Raw genomic sequence first — 19,120 nt, 5'->3', positions numbered from 1 at the left:
GCCCTCCCCTGGGCTGAGGGATGTGTTTGTGCACACACACGTAGAGATTATATAGAAACTGAGGTTAGACAAGAACAGAGCAGCCTGAAGGAGCAGCTGAAAGCACATTGGCTGACCCTGGAAGAAACCTCAAAAGAGGATTTGAGATCAAGGATGCAGGCTAAAGAGTGCTCTTAGTGCTGTGAGTGAAAGAAGCTGTGTCCTGCTATTTGATTCCTTCTGCAGTTCAGGGACACAGGACTTTGTACATTCTTTGTAAATAAACAAAGCTGCATCAAACAAATACCTATCAACAATTTTCACGCTCAACCAGAACAAACTTTGACGAGCTGCTTAGGTCAAAAGTGGGCCACATGGTACATAGGCCTTGGGCACAGTGATGAATTTAATCCATTATGCTGCGGACAGCAGAATTACTTTTAAAGACTTACACTGATGTAAGTGAGCCATAACCCAGGGGCGGCTCCAGGCCCCAGCACGCCAAGCGCGTGCTTGGGGTGGTAAGCTGCGGGGGGCGCTCTGCCTGCAGAGGGTCCGCTGGTCCTGCGGCTTCGGAGGACCTCCCGCAGGCACACCGAAGCTGTGGGACCAGTGGACCCTCCGCAGGCAAACTGCCAGAGGCAGCCTTCCTGCCGTGCCTGGGGTGGCAAAATTCCTAGAGCCGCTCCTGCCATAACCCATACTATATTAAAGCAGCCAGGTGACCGCAAGAACATGAAAATTCCTGCTAATTAGATTGCTCCTTGGTGAATTGATGTAAAAGGCAATCTGAGGTGGAATTCTCTTCTTCAGGACTAGCAAGCTTTAACTTAGACACAAGGCAAACTGCTTTATAATTTAGGTCTGGTTAGGGTTCCCGCAATCTTTTTCATGTTTTTGTGAATCTTTGAATATTTTAAAAAGTAAAAGGACACCATGAGTCCACTCTCTCCTGTTTGAAATTACTTCTGTATAATTAATAAGCTAGTTAAGGGTAAAAATTCTAGTGCCTGCACCTTTGTTCTCTGAGGTAAACAGCTATTCTGTGTATTTTATAAACACGTGAAAGGCATACTTCAGATCAAGCAGTGAGACAATATATTGGAAAGTTTTATACTACTAATTTTCTGACTCATGGAAAATACTAATATGTATCCTGTTTAATACAGCCAGTTAGTTATCTCATTGTTTTGGGTGGAGAACATGCAGTAATCATTTAGGTTGGTCCTTTCAGTCTCTTGTTTTAGTCTTCTGAGATCTAGGAGGGTAGAATCCTTCAGATTTTGGAAGTATAAAGAAGGAAATAAAAACACTTCAGATGAAAACAGAGTTGCCAGCCATGGAGGATGGGCTTGTTGGGACTGAAATTTCTCCTCTGTCGGGGCAATTGAGGGTCAAGAGATACAGAACAGCTCCCTGGATTCCCCAGGCCCAAATATCCATAGGGTATTTTTTTGTTCCTCATCTCTGGTCTCTTCTCTCGTCCTTGAAGCAAGGAGTTCATGCAAAAGGGCTGAGTGCCCACCCCTTTATCTTGCCTCTTTCCCCCTGTGGAGACCTCACAGAATCTACTGCAGATCTGTAGCGACTGTGGACTTGGGTCAGAGTCTAGGCTCAGTGCGAAGTATAGACATATCCTGTAACTCCCACATAGCTGCTGTATCTCCAGAATCTGTGAAACTAGTGCTAAGCCCCATATGTAGGGTAAGGGGCTCCTTTCTCTTATATAAGACAGGGCCAGGATTTGGCATTTACGGTCAAATTCTTCCTTTGTCTGACGTATGTGTCTATCACTGAAATCAGCATAGCCCTGGCATACACATACAAGTTCTAAATTTCCACTTAGCTTTTACAGCTTTTAGTCACACCCTGGATCAAATCATTAGCTTGCCTAAAGTGGCATAGCTCTACTGAAGTAATATAAAATAGCTGTTTTGAAATCAGTGGAGGTATGCTGATTTACAGCAGCTGAGATCTTCACCCTCTGTGCATATCCAAAGCCCGCTGCAGAAAGAAAAATTAATGAATAGAAAAAAAAAAAAAAAAAAAAAGCAAAACCTACTTTATTTGCATTTTGAAAACACCACGTTTTGTCTAGCATTTGTGTGAACATTTATTATAGTAATTAGAAAGTATGTTTAATATTAACAGACCAGAAAGCCAAGCTCTGTTTAGCCACAGAGAATTTAGAGCACAGACACTGGTAGTTTGCACTTCCTCATCAATATACCCAGACACTGTTCTGATGGACTACCGCAAGACGGGAAGGGTCCGTTTCTGAATTTCCATTCAATCACTGATCTCTCTATTACAAACACCAACTAACGAAGGTGGGAACTCTGATGCTATTTGTGTTGTGAACACCTTTTGCCTCTGACAGCCAACTCATTTCACACAATCCAAATAAAGACGTGAAAGAGAATAAGAAACAGAGCCTATCATCTGATCCTTCAGTCCCATGGCTGATACTGTCCAAGAAGTTGCCTCAGTTTCTATATTATAAAATCTTATGTTGAGAGATTAAAAAATACTTGGTATCATTCACTTAAAATTAATCCTTTTTAACTAAAGTCTGCAGTAACATCCCACCCCAGCACAGAGAACAGGCAAGTCAAAAAGGTAATCTCTCAATGTGCATGCATTAGCTATCATTAATGGAATATATGCATGAACATCCAGAGAAAGACAGACACCTGAGTTCAAAAATGAAGGTAAAGACTATGCTCATCACATGGTGTTAGAAGCACCCTTGACTAAGCTGTGTTAAAAGTGGCAATGACGGCTGCCCTAAAGCAGGCTGTATGTTCAAGAATGAGGAAAAGTGATATCTAGTCCCACGTAATCCAGAGCAAGAGAGGCAAACCAACCAGTAAAGAAGTGGCCCAGAAAGAAGAGGCTGATACTGCATTACTCTGCACTAAATTCCAAGGGGTCACTTATCAGCAATATCCCAGATGCTGTAAGTGCACCCATATGCTATCCATGTCTCCCACTTTCACTATTATAAGATTTCATTTGACTTTACCTTAAAATTTGTAATGCAATTAAACTGCAGCAATCATCATCACACATATTGATAAAGGATGAGGGCTGTTAGCAAGGGGTACTTGATTTGTAAGAATAAGTCAAATGATGAGTGAAATTAAAAATAATTTGACTACCATTGAGAAGTCTCTATGGATGAGGACATAACACAGATTAAAACATTATCTTCCCAAACATAGCTTATCTGAAAGATCCTACTATGAATATAATAGATTTCTTGCTTGTTTGTTTTTTCAGATTTTTGTTTTGAATAACTATTTTGGATATGAAGGGTAAAAACCTTTTTACCTTCCTCTAGAATATCATTTCAAAGAACATTCATTTAACTGTCACTCTGCTCTGAAAGTTCAATGTGAAGCTTAACTCACCTACCCCAGTAGTGTGGTCTCCTTTTGGTCCAGTGTAAGAAGTGGGAGTTTGACCCCTCCTCCTATGCCAACTGCTTCGGTTTCTTCTCTCCTGGGTAAATGCACATTCATCCTTTTCAAAAGTACATTCTCCAGGAAAAGATGACCACATCTCTGCAGTGAAAGAACACTGAGTTACATTTGAAACTGTATGGTTGGATACTTTACTTATATAATCTATTTTATCCATCTCTTTACAATGTCTCTTTATGCATAGAGATATTTATGATATACACACAGTGTATGAGAGAGAGCGAGCGCTTCAAATTGGAACACTAGGTAAACCCCCTATTTTCACAGCTTTGGACCCTACTCTGGATCTGAATTTCACAATTTGTACCCTTCTCTAACATATATTAATATTCTTTTAAACAACCCTGCTGTTCACCTGACAGGTCATCCGCTTGCTGTGGCCCTGATCCTGCAATGGGATCTGTTAGTGTCAGAGCTGGCTCTAGGTTTTTTGCTGCCCCAAGCAAAACAAAATAAAACAAAGAAACTTCTGAGAGCGCAAGAATGCCAGAATGCCACCTCGGGAATTCGGCCGCCCCAACCACCCAGAATGTTGCTCTGGGAATTCGGCCGCCCCAAGCACATGCCTGGTTTGCTGGTGCCTAGAGCCAGCCCTAGCTAGTGTAGGCCCTTCCACCAGTGTGACAACCCAATGAGCTTAATGGGATCTGGGCATACATAAGGGACTGCACCAGTAGATCCTACCACAGGATCAGGGCCTATGTTACCTGAAGTCAAATGGAAAAGATTTAGCCTGCTGAGACCACAGTACAGGATTCTATGTTTCCTTTATATCAGCTGATGATAGCACAACAACATGCATTCCCTAAACTACTTTAGCTGTTTGGAATACCATTACATGATGCAGAAGAAATAGACAACCCAGAATTCAGATCCTGGCAGGAATGTAAAAGGAAGAACTGCCTTTCAGCTATTCTGTTGTAATTTATTCATTAATAGTTTAACTTGCTTTTACCCTAGACTCTCCCTTTATTCCTCAACCACTCTGGCCTGTTGGGATATTGCAGACATTTTTGCTTATATCGGCCATGAGTCCCAACATGTGAAGTAAGTAATCCATATAGGAATATCAGTTTAAGTATGTAAGGAACAAGGGAGTGTTTGTGAAAATTCTGTCTAAAGTACAGTATAAGAAACATGTATTTAGTCATACACTGATTGGATTTTATTGCTCCTTCTCCAAGCCACTTTTCCCCTTTTTATTCAGCCTGCAGTGGTGGGAAATGGGAGTGGTACCAACTCCTCACCTCTCCAAACTGCCCTTTATATCCTAATCAAAATAGCTCAAGATTAAAATAAAATCATCATAAATACCAATACAAAGGTTGATTCTGATTTTTATTGTAAAGCAGACTTTTAGGACCAAATTTAGCTCTGGATTAAGCACATACAGCACCCACTGGAGACAATGGAGTTAATCAGGATTTACTCTAGTGCCAAAATTTGGCCCTCACAGTACATCAGTGAAAGCAGCATTACTTCAGTACTTGATTGACATCCACGAACACCAGTGTTAAAGCTAGCTATGGAATGAGAACTCAATATAATTTTGTTAGGAAAATGGACACAAAAGCAGGCTTTTTATAGCAAGGGCTGAGATTGGACAGTGGCTGTAGCAGAACAAAAACGTATCAGATTTCAAATGCACATTGTCTTACCAGTGGTTTGGCAGCTTCCCAGGCTCACTGATATGTCATCGAGTGCCACCAGCCCACAGTCCCAAAAGCTTTTGCACCAGCTCAAAAACACCACCTGCAATTTATGAAGAACATGGGTCTCAGGCTTATTTAGTGAAACCTGGCATTGTAAGCAGTCCTGAAATTTTAGACTTTTCTTGGTGCATTAATAATTTAAGTGCTGAACATTTTTTCCCAATAATTTCTGTCATGTCAATGTGATTAAAACATTTAAATTAACTGATTTTTAGACACAAAAATATCTGTCAGTACCAACAGAATCATTTTTCTCCCTTTAATTTTTTAAAGCTAATGATCTCTGTCTAAAAATAGATGCCACTAATTTAAGTTCTCTCCACACACTGTTATCATTTTATTAAGGCACACATCTTTATTAATATAGGAGAAAGAAAATGTCTAATCTTGGATCTCACTTCATTAAATTTCCTCTGCAAAAAAAACAGCACAATTTTAGATTGTTTTCTATTAAACTAAAAGAAAATTTTCACCCCAAGCATGGTTAGAGTTGAATCAAATATGGGCAAAAAGGCATATTACAGGTTTGACAAGATCCATGTTATTCTACAATTTCTGAAAATGAGATAATATAATATAGCCAAGAACAGAAGGTTTTTATGATTACATTCAACTCTGATAAATTGAAAAATTACATACTGTATTCTGGTTTTACAGTCTAAAAGTCTACCCTTCAGTTTGGTTTCATGCAAACCACAATATTATAGTGACTGTACATGTCACTCTAGAGCACTGGGATTTTGAGTTCTCTGGATCGTGTACACAATGCTCTGGTGCATTTAGCTAGCAATTCAGAGGCAGAAGTGGGCCTCAATGCAGGGAAACTGGTGTTTCCAGAAGGTTGCTGAAGAGCAGGCAGAGAAGGGGACTCCACATCCCTCTGAATGGACTCTTCACGTACTTCTCATAGGCCAGTGCAGAGATGGGGATTAGATGGGGAAAGAGATATGACTAGTTGGTCTATAATTACATAAATCCAATGATCACAAACTATCAACTAAGAGGGGTTGCAGCTCTTATTACAAAACAACTCAGGGACCATAATAGCAACTGTAGAAATGCTGACTGGCTGTTTCACACAATGCCTGTGCATTGGGAGGATGAATACAATCCTTCACAACTCCTGCATATCAGTAGATCCCACGCACAAAGCTTGTTTACTTGTGTAACAAGTTTCAAACATTAAAGGGGCATTTTCTCCAAAAAAGAAACATGATTCTGGGGGAATATCCTGAATGACATGTGCAGCTGCGATACACTAACATTCCATTAGGGTAATGGATGTACTTGGTACATTCAACAACTTAGCAACAGTCTTTGTATGCTATTACACAAGAGGGACTCCTCAGATGAAAATGTTTTAGTGCCAGCTCTTTCATACTATGGAGACAGCCCCAACTCCTAACGTCTAAAACTCTTCTCTTACTTTTTTATTTATAGTCTTGAAAATAAGAAAATATAAACTGCTGCACGGGATTTTGTTAGTCTTTGTATGCTTCTTCCAGCACTAACTAAAGTTGCTCTCACACACATCACACCATCACAGCAGCAAGTACAGAGCCAGGTTTCTCCTCCACTAACTTCTGACCATCAGGGGCTGCGGTGGTGTCAGCACGGAGGGCAGGGAGATTTCTTCTCCGCTCTTGAGAGCTGCAGGTGCCTGGCTAGAATGATGCCAGAGTGTGAGGAGGAGGTGGCAGCAGCTGGGATGGAGTTAAGAGAATGGTACAGGAGACAAAATGGGTGAAGCAGGCTGAGAGGGACAGTGTATTGCTGTGTCTTTGCTCTCTGAACAACATGGATCAAGAGGGAAAAGCTTGGGGGCAGAATAAGAGAATGGGGGATTGAGGCAACAAGCTAGGGGAACAAGGGTTCCTTCTGAGCCCTTGTAGCCCCATTCTACAGCCTTCCCCCCACCCTCTCTCTCTCACACACACACACAGTTGCACCTTGCACCCATGCTGAGTGTTCCAGTGAGAATGCTGCTTGAGGACAGTATAAAATGGCACTGGCATGATTGGCAAGAATAAAGCCATTGGAATTAAAAAAATGTTATGGATGCACCAGGGATGTAAAATGTTAACAGGTTAACCGATAAGGATGAGTCTTATTGGTAAGGTATTCCAGTTAACATTTAAACTCTGCTGCAGGATCCCAGCTGTCATGCTGCCCTACCCCCCCGCCCAGGGTCCCAGCTGCTTCACCCTCTGCCCCATGCCCTGGGTCCCAGCTGGTAGCCACAGGTCCCAGCTGCCGGCCCCACCCCCAGGGTCCTGGCTGCTGACTTGTGCCCAAGATCCCGGCTGCCGGCCCTGTGCCCTGGTACGGGGCGGCAATGGAGTCCCCATTGTGGGGCCGGCAGACGGGACTCCGGACGCCGGGCCAGCAACGGAGTCCCCGGTTTGGGGTGGCAGGAGAGCCCCAGGCACACATGGTAGCAGCCAGGACCCCAGATGCACAGGGCAGCAGTGGAGCCTAATGGTTAAACATTTAACCGGTACCATTTTAACAGTTTAAACGTTTACTTTTTTAAACGCTATGGGATGGCCACCAGAAAAGGCCTAGGTATGCTTCAAAAAAAAAAAAAAAAGACATACAGTACTGGGCTTATAGAAATTAAATTGCTCCATAAGATGGGATTCTCTACAAACCAGATCATATTGCTATGCAGCCTGAGGTTGAAAATGCTAAGCATACTCCATAGTGCCCATCTGGGTACTGAGAAGTGTAAAAGGAGTCCAAGATGTCCTATTTTGGCCAGGCATGAATTCTGCCATGAAAAATAAAGTACTCAAGTATGTAATCTGCAATCAATACAGCAAACAGAATGCAAAAGAACCACTGAAACCATGTGAGATTCCTGATTGCCCTCGGATCAAGGTTGGTGCAGATCTATTTGAATTAATCAAAAAAATACAAAGCTTATTTGCTGTACATATTGCTGCAAAGCAGTAGATGGGCAAATAATAAAAATTGTGTATCTGACCGTAACAGAAGTAATTTGCTGCCATCATTTTTGGAAAACTTTTCAAAGCTATTCCATTGTGATGAGGCCATGACTTAGTGGCTAGGTATGTTTCTCATGGCTGATTCACACTCCAGTACAAACTGTTAATCCCTCAGCTGCACATTTGAAGTTCCCTGCTCACTTACAATTTTTGGCTTATGCTGAAAATTAGTTGTTATAAAAAAAAACCATGTATATACTTTTCATCACTTTTCACTGTCTTTAACAGGACCTGTGATGCCTGCTAATATAGTAGTTGAACAGCGTAGTGCCAAGTTGCTTGACTATGTAATATTTATTAAAACCTGCAAATGCATTATGAACAGTCAAATAACCACACTTAAATCTTTAAAGAATACATGAATTCAATTGCCTGGCATTGAGCAATTTTTACTGTTCAAAAGTATTTTATATTCAACACTCATAGTCCCAGCACTACAGATTGTTTATTTTGTGAAACATATAATTGTGCGGCATCACACGTGTTCACAACAGCTAAATGCATAGTGGACTAGAGCAGGGTTCCAGTCTCTTTCCAATCATGCTTTTGAAACCTTTTGCTATGGAGAGATAAAGTTTTCATCTTAATATGATTAAACAAATGATAAGACAATTCTCAAGAAAAAAGCACAATCTGTTTATTAAAAATGCAGTGCCTTGGAATAATTGACACAATGACATATATAACCACTATGGCATATGTTAACATCTATCACTATAAAATAAAAAGTTCAGTGTGGATGACTTTTGGTATTTTCATAAAACCCTCAAGCTCCAACTTCAAGAAAAGGGTATATGAATGGATGAGTCCAGATTTTACAATTCTTAATAGTGAAACAATGTTTCAACACTTTGGGCCTAAAGCTGCGCCTAATTAAATTTTTCCATTGACTTCAGTCAGCGCAGGATTCCTTCCTGACCCCAAATCTGATGATGAGTATGATGCTGAGCATGTCAGCAAGACAAAAGAGCCAGGCGTCTAGGAAGAGGATTTTCTGTACCACCTCAGAACACTTGCCCTATCATCCATCTCTAAGTGTGGCCATGCTCTGCCACTTCAGAGGAAGGCAAAGCCCACTCCTACTACTTCCTCAGAATACATCTGGCCAATTGTGCATTGGGGGGAAAAATTCATCCTGACCTCTGCAGGCAACAGGCTAATGCCCTAAAGTGTGAGATTTGATTATAATCATTGTCTTAATACAGAGCTGCAAGTGTTAAGAGAATGATGAGGGGAATGCAAGCAATCCTGTTCTCCCGATGGCCCATAAAACAAGGGATGAACAGAGGGACTCTAGATTCAGACTCTTAAGGCCACCCAAGGGATCATCCAGCCTACTCCCCACCCCACATACATAGTCTGTACAATTTTCCCAGAATATGAATTAAGGTGTATCTTTTTTTAAAAAGCGTAATCTTGTTTTAAAGATTCCAAGCAATGGTGAGTCCACCACATTCCCTGGTAAACTGTTTCAAAGTTTAATTCCCTTCCAAAGGATGCTACAAAGTTGCAACTTATTTCAAGGCTAAATTTATTTAACTTCAACTTCCAGCTATCAGATCTTGTTATGCTTTAGTCATCAAGGTTGAAATCCCCACCCCACTCTTATGCTCAGATCTCTTTTCTGTGTGTAAGCACCTATACACAGCAATCAAGTCCCCACGCTACCTTTTCTTTGATAAACTGAATACAGGGAGTTTCTTAAGCCTCATTCCATCAGGTTTGTTTTCCAGGATCTGACTCACTTTTATGGCCCTCCTTTAAACTGACTAGTATTTCCACATCCCTCTTCAACTGCAGACACAATAACTGGACACAGTATTCTAGCAGTGGGCTTACCAATGCTTTGTGGAGAGGCAAGAGCACCTCCCTTGGTAGTCCCCTTTTTTACATCCACAATTAACCCTTTTTGCCAGAGCATTGCATTGAGAGCTCATATTAAGATGCTTTTCTTTGACGATCCCCAAGTCCTTCCCTGAGCCACTGTTTTCCAAGACAGAGTCTCATCTCCTACAGGTATAACCTGCATTCTCGATTCCCAGATGTATATTACTTTGCATTTGGTTCTTTTAAGAGACATTTTGTTGGATTGTGACCACTTAACCAGGCAATTCAGATTACTCTGTAAGAGTAACCCATCTTCCTCATTATTTACTACCCCACCAATCTTTGTGTTGTCTGCAAACTTTACCAGCAAAGATTTTCTATCATCGTCTAGGTCATTAATAAAAATATTAAATAGTACTGGACCAAGAACTGATCCTCGGGGAACCCATTAGAAACAGCCCTGCTCGTCGATATCTTTCAGTAACAACTACATTTTAATATCTGTCAGTGAGCTGGTTTTTAATCTATCTAATGTGTGCCCTGCTAATTCCATATAAATGCAAATTTGGTACTAGCTCAAATGCCTTGGAGAAATCCAATTATCCTGTATCAAAACAGTTGCCCTTATCAACCAAACCTGTAATCCTGTCAAAAAGAGACAACAGGTTTGTTTGACAAGACCTACCTTCCATGGAACCATGCTGACTGGCATTAATCATATTTTTCAGTTACCCATTAGATCTCACAGAAAGCAGCATGATGTAGTGCTTTTACAATAGGTATTATTCAGTTAAATCCTTGACTGGCCAAGTACTCAACAATTCCCCCAAAAGATCCATTCATTTTAGTTCAGCCTTTTAGTTTTACCAAGCAACAAAGACTATCAAATGTGCAGTTCTGTCCCAGTGTCTGTATGTGTACCTTTAACCTTGCTAAATTCTACCCTTGGTTTTTGAAGTAGTGAGTGACATGCTGCTGCCAGGTGGCTTAATGTTTCCCTGGCTACTTTGCTGGCTTATGCTCAGGAAAAGTGGATATTCCAACACAGAAGTAGCATAATGCAGTGTGTGAAGTTGTCTGGTGTTCTCTTGACTAATTCTGTGTTTCTGAAACCTTCCGTTAGTTACATTCCTTTTGCCATTGTGAAAAATGGGGTAGAAGACATTTTTATTTAGCAGATCAAATATATACACCCCTTATTTGTCCCTAACGTCTTTAATTGTAATTTTGCCCATTTAAGCCTACTTGCAGCTCACCTGTCAGTTGGATGGTATCAGTAGTCTCTCAGTCTTTTACTTATTTTCATTTCAGGTTTGGCCTCTAAATCTGTCCTTCATACTGCACCTAGATCAGTGGTCACTAATTGGCCGTCGCAATAGACTAGCCGATCCTAGAGGATCTCCCAGTCAATCATGATCTCCGGCGGTGCAGTGTGGTTGCCTCTAAGGCAGATTCCGTGCCTACCCCGGCCCCACGCTGTTCCCGGAAGCGGCCAGCACAGCCTCTTGGCCCCGGGGGTGGAAGGGAAGAAGGTCTCCCTCTGCACGCTGCTCCTGCCTGCACGCACTGCCCTCCGCAGCTCCCATTGGCTGGGAGAGCTGCAGGGGTGATGCTTGCAGAGAGGGGCAGTGCACGGAGCAACTTACTCCTGCCCTAGAGGGGCACTGGCCCCTTCCAGGAGGGTGTGGGGCCAGGGTAGGCAGGGAGCCTGCCTTAGCCTCACTGCACCTGCCAATGACTGGGAGCCGCTGGAGGTAAGTGCTGCCCGACGGGAGGCCGCACCCCAACTCTCATCCCTGAGCCCCCTCCCAGAGACAGAAACCCATACCCCCTCCTGCACCCCAATACTCTGCCTCAGCCTGGAGCCCCCTCCCAGAGCCAGCATCATGTACCCCTTCCTGCACTCAGTCTGCCCCAGTCCAGAGCCCCCTCCTGCATGCAAATTTTCTCCTAGAGCTTGCACCCCTCACCCACTCCTGCACCCCAAACCCCTGTCCAGGCTCAGCCCAGGGTCCTCTCCCACATTGCAAACCCCTCAGCCACAGGCGCTGACTCTGTGGGTGCTCTGGGACTGAAGCACCCATGGGGAAAAATTAGTGGGTGCTCTGCACCCACTGGCAGCAAAGCTCCCCCCTCCCAAGGGCATTATGTCCCCGCTCCTCCATCTACCTCCCAGCGCTTCCCACCCAGCCATCGCCAAACAGCTCTTTGGCGATGTGCTTGGAGGGAGGAGTAGAAGTGGGAACCTGGCACGCTCAGGGGAGTAGGCAGGGTCAGGGCACAGATTTGGAAAAGGAGTTGGAATAGGGGCAGGGAAGGGGCAGTTTTAGGGTGGGGTGGGAGGGGGTGGTTTGAGGGCATGGAGGGGTCAACCACCCACCAGCAGGAGCAGAAGTTGGTGCCCATGCCCTCGGCCCCAGCCCAGAGCCTGCACCCCCTCCGGAATGCCAACCCCCTACCCCAGCCTGGTAAAAGTGAGTGAGGGTGAGGAAAAGTGAGCAACGGAGAGAGGGGAGTGATAGAGTGAGCAGGGTGAGGGTTTGGGGTAGGGGCAGTCCCTTAGGGAAACCCACGGTCTATCCCGCCCCTTCCCCTAGATTCAAAAAGTGATCTTGGGCATAAAAAGGTTGGAGACCACTGACCTAGATGATGACTGATTGTGATCAAATTTGAGGCTTGCAATATTTACATTTATATTAATTTTGACTTAATTTCTTTTCACAGGATAATTCTTCCATACCCAATCCCCAGTGAATTAATGCATGCCATAGACGAGAGAAAGAGGGCAAAGTGCTCAGCTCATGTTTTCTTTACTTAACATGACAGAGGATGAATGTATTTATTATTTCAGTCTAGAATTATTAAAATACCTCTTGAGTTTGTGTGTGATATCCTGGCGGTTAAATTAGGAAACATTATTGGATGCAGTCAGTTGTTGCCAATATTCTTGAAGTTAAAAAATGCTTTCCTCCTTTACCTCTGCTTTTTGCAGTGACTAATGGGAGATGCCCAGGACATTATTCAAGCACCTGTTTACAAATCTTTGCACCAGTTTCTCGAAGCACGTTTGATTTATGTTCCAGTGCTTACTTAATTTCCTTGGTCTACAGCATCAACAAAAAATCAATGATCAAGTCTTGTAATTTATCAAATACGTAACAACAATTGGTACAGAAGATGACAACATATTCATATTAAATAGAAAACTCAAGCATGCAAGTAATTTGCAATGATGATTCAAAACTCATCTCTGCCATGATACAGAGTTGGGTTTTAGTTCACAGGTAATATTGAGTTAGGTTGAATGATTCCCCATTCTCTTCTTCTGTACCTGTACCAGGAGGATTGAGGGTGAAATCTGTCTATATGAAGTCTACCTGCTCCTAGAGGGGGAGGGGAAATGGGAGGACCTGCGGTAAGTCTCTTTGCCAAGGACGAAACAGGCAGTAACCCTGATCTTTCAAAGGAGAAAGCACCTGACATAGAAGCCTGCAAAAGAAGCCTTAAGACTAAGAGGAGCTAGGCAAAGGACCATTCGGGAGCCCTGCATGAAAAGGGCAAAGCTTGAGGAACAGGAAGAAAATCCAGTCAGATCATGATGTAGCATAGGAAGCTGGGTTTTTCCTTTTGCACTGTTTGTTTACCTCAGAAAGGAGAGCTTTGGTTCCGGTAAAGAGCTAGACCACCCAATCAGGCAGAAAAGTGAGGCACTGGCCCAATCTGAGGATGGGATGATAAACTGTGCCCTGTAAGCAGATTATGTTGCCAGAGACTGACATGCAGTTTAACCTGCAGTAGAGCTGACTATTTGATCAGAGCCTAACAAAACCAGAAATTTTAGTGCTGTAAAATGCAATTGTACTATATACTACTGTACACTTTTGTGAATTTGAAAATAACTTTCAGATACTGTTTTCAATCATGTTGCTGCTGAGCACTCCCTCTCACTACCCAGCAATAAGTTTCCCTAGTGTCAGTGGCTTCCCTAGTGTCAGTTCCCTAAGCTGACGATTTTGTCGCTGACCACTGCTTAGAAAACACACTGCTGTGCAATGTACTCTGTGAAAATAATGGCATCTGAATGGCTGTTAAACTCAAATCCATCAAAGAAATCTGAACCAAGGATTTCAAAAATTATGAGGGATTTTTAAAAAAACTATATTCTAAACCTCAAGACTATGAGCAAGAAAAAGATGTTTTTGTTTTAAAACTTTGAATTCTTCACACTTAGTTTAAAATATGTGGCATTTAGACTCAATTTTTAAAACAGAACCTCCAAGTGCTGAAAAAAATGTTAAATTAGCAAAGAAAGTATGAATTATTTCATTCTGCTGAAGGACCCAGTCCTGAGAAGTGCTGAGTACATTCTGGAAGGTGCAGAATGCCCTTAATTCCCACTGAAGTCTAGATGAGGCAGTTCAGCCCCTCACCGCACACACTCAACATCTTGCATGAGTAGGTCCCTTAAGCTCAATTCCACTGAAATCAATGGAAAGCCTGCCACTGACTATGAGGAGAGTTGGGATGGGCCTTACATTAATAGGAAAAATTATAAACTTGACATAGCGCACAGAGATATTGATAACCTTGCCAAATCCAAATATTGCATTCTGATACAAATAAAAATGTGCTGAGGTGTAATGAGCCAGTTCATAATGTTTTCACAAAACAAAAGGTTGGGCCTGATTCTTCACTCTATCACACTGTTTTTATGCAAGTGTAACTATGTTAAGATAAAGTTTCACTAGCATAAAACTGGTATAGCACAGGGGAGAATCAGGCTAATTGGCTCAAGGCTTGTCTACACTGAGAAAGTTGTGCCAGTTTAACTTTAATAGGTTTTTAATCAAACTGGTGCAAATAGCTTTATTTCAGTTTAGCCCAGGTTTATTTTGATTAGCTAAATTGATAGAAATTGATATATGCTTAACTGAAATAAGTCACTCAACCCAAAATAAGAATGTCCACAGTTTAACCAAGTTGGCTTAAAAACCACACTAAGTTAAATCAGTGCAACTTTCTCACATTACAGATTACTCAGATAAACTGTGTATGTAAATGCTATGGATTGTAAAGAGCAAAAAGAAATTGATCTGAAAAGCTGGTGCATATTGACTTGGGAAAGCCTGGTAACATCAGCTAGTAACATTTGGACAAATATTTCTGAAATGCACTTCTGTCCAAGTACAAATAGGTTGCAGAATGAAGAAGGAAAATGGGAAGCTCACAGAACAAATTAAAGCCACAGACTTTAAAGCCACTGCTGCATCTATATTCAATGGATTACATTATCTAGGAGAGAATGCTGTCCGTAAGAAAAAGTAAGTAGACTAATGATATGTTATGAGTCCCCCAGAGCCCTGCTAGATTTCCCATATCCTAATATTATGAGTTTGTTCCCTCTTTAATGAAACTGTTTGGTTATTAGATTTTGGGGGGGGGGACATGCAGGGGGAGGTTTTGTCATATATTTCTGGCCACATCATTAACATGATAATATCACAAGCTTTTAGACACACAGAACCTCTGGGAAAGCAATATTAAGTGCAGAGAACAAAACTGAGCAAGCAAATGTCAGTTAAGTTGTGCAGAACAACTAGGTTGGGATAATGGGGATAAAATATTCAATCTTCATCTAGCTGCTGTGATGAGTATAGGAGGATTTATATTTTGTAAGTTTTTAAATGATTATTTTCTTGAACAGCTTTTCTAAGGTGTTATTTTCAAAAGTGGATATCAAATGTCACAGAGAAGTGGATATCAAATACTGATCACCATATTTTGAGAAATCTTATGTTATTTGAAATTTTAACCATGAATTCTCAGACTGGGATTTTCAATGGCTAACGTTTTAGGACCATTTTCTTTGTTTTTGGGGTGAGGTTAGTTTCTCTGCGCTGCTTTAAGTTGCACACCCACAAGTTCTCATGAAACAGCCATCACCCTTCCAGCTCAGAGACTCCATGGGCGTTACATGTTAGGTAGTCATAAGGCTTTATGCCCTCTTTCACCTGATGTTGGCTGGAGAACTGCCCTTTATAAATGGTGACTTGGCTGTGATTGTCCATGCTTTCATGACTTCCAAGATTGGATTATTTCAACTCGCCATATTCAGGTATACAAAATCTTGACAAAACTTTGTTAACCCAGAATGCAACAGCCCAGCCGATCAGCAACACCAGCCACCAAGTGAGCATCAAGCTGATGCTGTGTGTTCTACACTGTCTCCCCACAGCATACCAGGTCAGGTTTAAAATCTCAGTTCCAGTCTTCAAACACATCTGTGGAACTTGTCCAAGGTATGTTAGAGAGAATCTCCCTCTCTCTTTTTCCGTGTTAATGATCTCCCCGAGTGGTTGTGTTTCTAAGGAACTAAGAATGAATCTATGTTCCCGTCAACTTAAAGGGTGAAGCTCATGAAAGTGGGAGACAGGCATTTCTCAGTGAAACAGTGTGGCTTGCCCCTTAAGGGCTAGAGGTCTGGGGCCAACCAACCATAGTTACCAAGGGGGCAACACCTGAGTAGGGATCTGCTGATTCCCTTATAAATGGGTAGCAAAAAGGGGCAGAGGAAGAGTTCTCAGAGAGAATAGAATGAAATACAGAGGCTGCTGGAAGCAACTAGGCTCCAGCAGGGCCGCCCAGAGGATTCAGGAGGCCTGAGGCAAAGCAATTTCAGGTGCCCATTCCATAAAAAAAAGTTGCAATATTATAGAATACTATATTCTCATGGGGACCTTTCTGGGGACCCCCACTTGCCTCCCCTCCCCCGGCAGCCCTGGGCTCCAGTGAAGAAACTTGGAACTCGGGGACTGAGACTACCAGCAGGAAAGACCTGGAACAGACCTAATAAGGAGGTAAATAGATGGACTTGAAAGTTTTGTTTTGAATGTTTGTTAATTTAATAAAGTAGAATCTGAGAAGGGCTGTGAATGGACAAAAGGGTTTAAGAGTTATTGAAGAAACACCTTGAAAGAGAAAACTGAGGTGGGGGGACTGCTTGCAGGGCTGCCATGAGGGGGTGCCCTTGAGATGGCAGGCCTGTTGAAACTCAGCAATAAGGACAAGGTTTTAGAATTCATTCCTGGAGAATAGAATGATCGCTAAATTCACTGCCCTCACAATGGTGTGTGAAACTTGTTTGATTTTGCTTTCCCACAACTATAACTAAAACCAACTATAATGAAGCGTGAAGAAGGAAGAAGAGCAGAAATGAAGACAAGAAGGGGGGGGGAAGGAAAGGTGAGAAGAAGAAGAAAATAAAAACTCAAAGTGGCCTCTGCTATGCTGGGGGTAGGGGGAGAATTAGGTTACTGTTCGGTGAGTTTGGTTTTAAATCCATGGGACACACTCAGATACTACAGGGATGGGTACTATGATAAAACCCTGTGTGAATGGCTAGATAATATTAAATGTTAGCTTTCGAAAGCTGCTCCGAGGTTTGGAATGTTCTATCAGTCCTAGCAGCATTGCTTTAACTGGGCAGAACTGAGGTGAGTAGGTTAACTTGAGTTCAAAAGCTTCAACTTAATCTAGGGATGTAGAGTTTATTCTATGTTAAATAAAATATTTTTTCCACGGTTACATGCACACAAATGTAAATTCAAGTTGTGTTGCACATGTTTGGAATGCATTTGTTTTAAGTGGATTTACCCACTGTGTGTGGGGGGCGGTGGCTGTCCCACCCCCACGTGAGAGGGGGCTAGAGTAGGCCAGAGAGGCTGTGCAGGCCAGCAGCAATCAGGAGAGGGCTTACTGAGAGCCAATCAGGGCCGAGACTGGAGACAGCCAATCAGGGCTCAGTTGGGCCATACCTAAATACTTCCCAGAAGAGCAGCAGGCAGCCAGTCCCAGACCTTCATGGGGGAAGGTTCGGCTCCAGAGCAGGAGACCAGCGCCTGGGACAGCTGAGTGCTGGGCAGGCTCGAGGGAGTAGAAGGGAACTCCAGCCGCTACCTGCCAGGCTTCAGGCCCTGAGGGAAGGGCTTAGCCGGTGCAAAGGGACCAAAGGTGAAGTGGTCCAGGGACAGATGGACAAGGGGAGAGAAGGAGAGCAGGGAGGCTGACACTAAAGGGTCTCTGGGTTGGGACCCAGAGTAGTGGGTGGCCCTGGGTTCCCCCCCCACTTCCCCCTTGTACTGCACGTGGCCATGCAGTAGGGTGGCTGAAACAAATGGCAACTGGCCCTTGAGACAAAGGGCTAGACTTTGGAGGTTGTGGTTGGTCAGAGGCCAGTGCAAGGACTGTTGCTATCCCCCCCCCCCAAAGGGGGTGGGGATGGACTAGGGGGCATTGCCGGAGGCTCGCCAAGCAGGGGGCAACACAGGTCCAGACAATGGACAGGACACCACAAGCAGAGGGTGCTCCCCATGAACTGAGCTAATTCCCAGAGGTAGCCAGTAGAAGGTGCCATGGGGGTGAATCCTAACCCCGTCACATCTCACCACATTTAATCCACCTCGTCACATTAATACTTAGATAACAGATTTGGAGTCAATTTTGCTAAAATGAAATTAATTTCAAGTAATCCAAACAGCTCAATGTCATTTTTCATGCTACCATAAACAAAACCTTAATAGATGATGGGTTTGATTCATTCCCATAAATGCCAGGATCTTTCCTCTGACCTCGTCATCCTCACACTTGTTCATAAGAATTGCAAAAATTTGAAAATGGTAGTTTTTATGTACAGAACCATATGCACTTACACCATGAGCTAAGGACAGAGTAAGAAAGGGCAACTGAAGTTCCTTCCTTCTCTGAGGTTAAGTCCATCTGTTAACATTATTCAACCTAAGCTTTGTGTTCTATTTGAAACATGTATATTAAAATTTATGACTTGCTTGGGTGATTCATATCCATCTAACATTTGGCGTGATACTTTCAAAATGCCTTCTGGACAGCAGCAAGCTTCCTGCTCACGGAATTCAAGATAGCAAACCACTCCCAGACTCCAGTTTGCTAATTCAAAAAACAGTTAGAAATTATACAAACCAGGATCCTCAAAAGTAGAGAGCCTTTTATTAGGCTGAGACAAGTGCTACCTTCAACAGACAAATACCACTTTGTCCCCAAAATTCATCAGAAAAATCTCAAAACGTACCTTAAG

The 19,120-nt window shown here is 42.7% G+C and overlaps 1 protein-coding gene across 2 annotated transcripts in view; it reads right to left on the bottom strand.

Annotated features, from left to right (window-relative positions):
- MAMDC2 (MAM domain containing 2) overlaps positions 1–19,120 on the bottom strand; it is a 107,500-nt gene that overhangs the window by 8,586 nt on the left and 79,794 nt on the right. Inside the window, exons 10-11 of one of the 2 annotated variants that reach the window (XM_032798156.2) lie at positions 5,123–5,216; positions 3,397–3,545 (exon numbers count right to left, since the gene is read on the bottom strand). In XM_032798156.2, the coding sequence (XP_032654047.1) occupies positions 3,397–3,545; positions 5,123–5,216 (243 nt within the window). Of the gene's footprint in view, positions 1–3,392; positions 3,546–5,122; positions 5,217–19,120 lie in introns of both variants that reach the window. The other variant, XM_032798155.2, reaches the window with a different exon arrangement.

The sequence above is a fragment of the Chelonoidis abingdonii genome, chromosome 6 (assembly GCF_003597395.2).
Source record: "Chelonoidis abingdonii isolate Lonesome George chromosome 6, CheloAbing_2.0, whole genome shotgun sequence".
Taxonomy (NCBI): Eukaryota; Metazoa; Chordata; order Testudines; family Testudinidae; genus Chelonoidis; species Chelonoidis abingdonii.
Note: the sequence above shows the minus strand (reverse complement) of the source record. Positions and strands in the feature narration are given on the sequence as shown.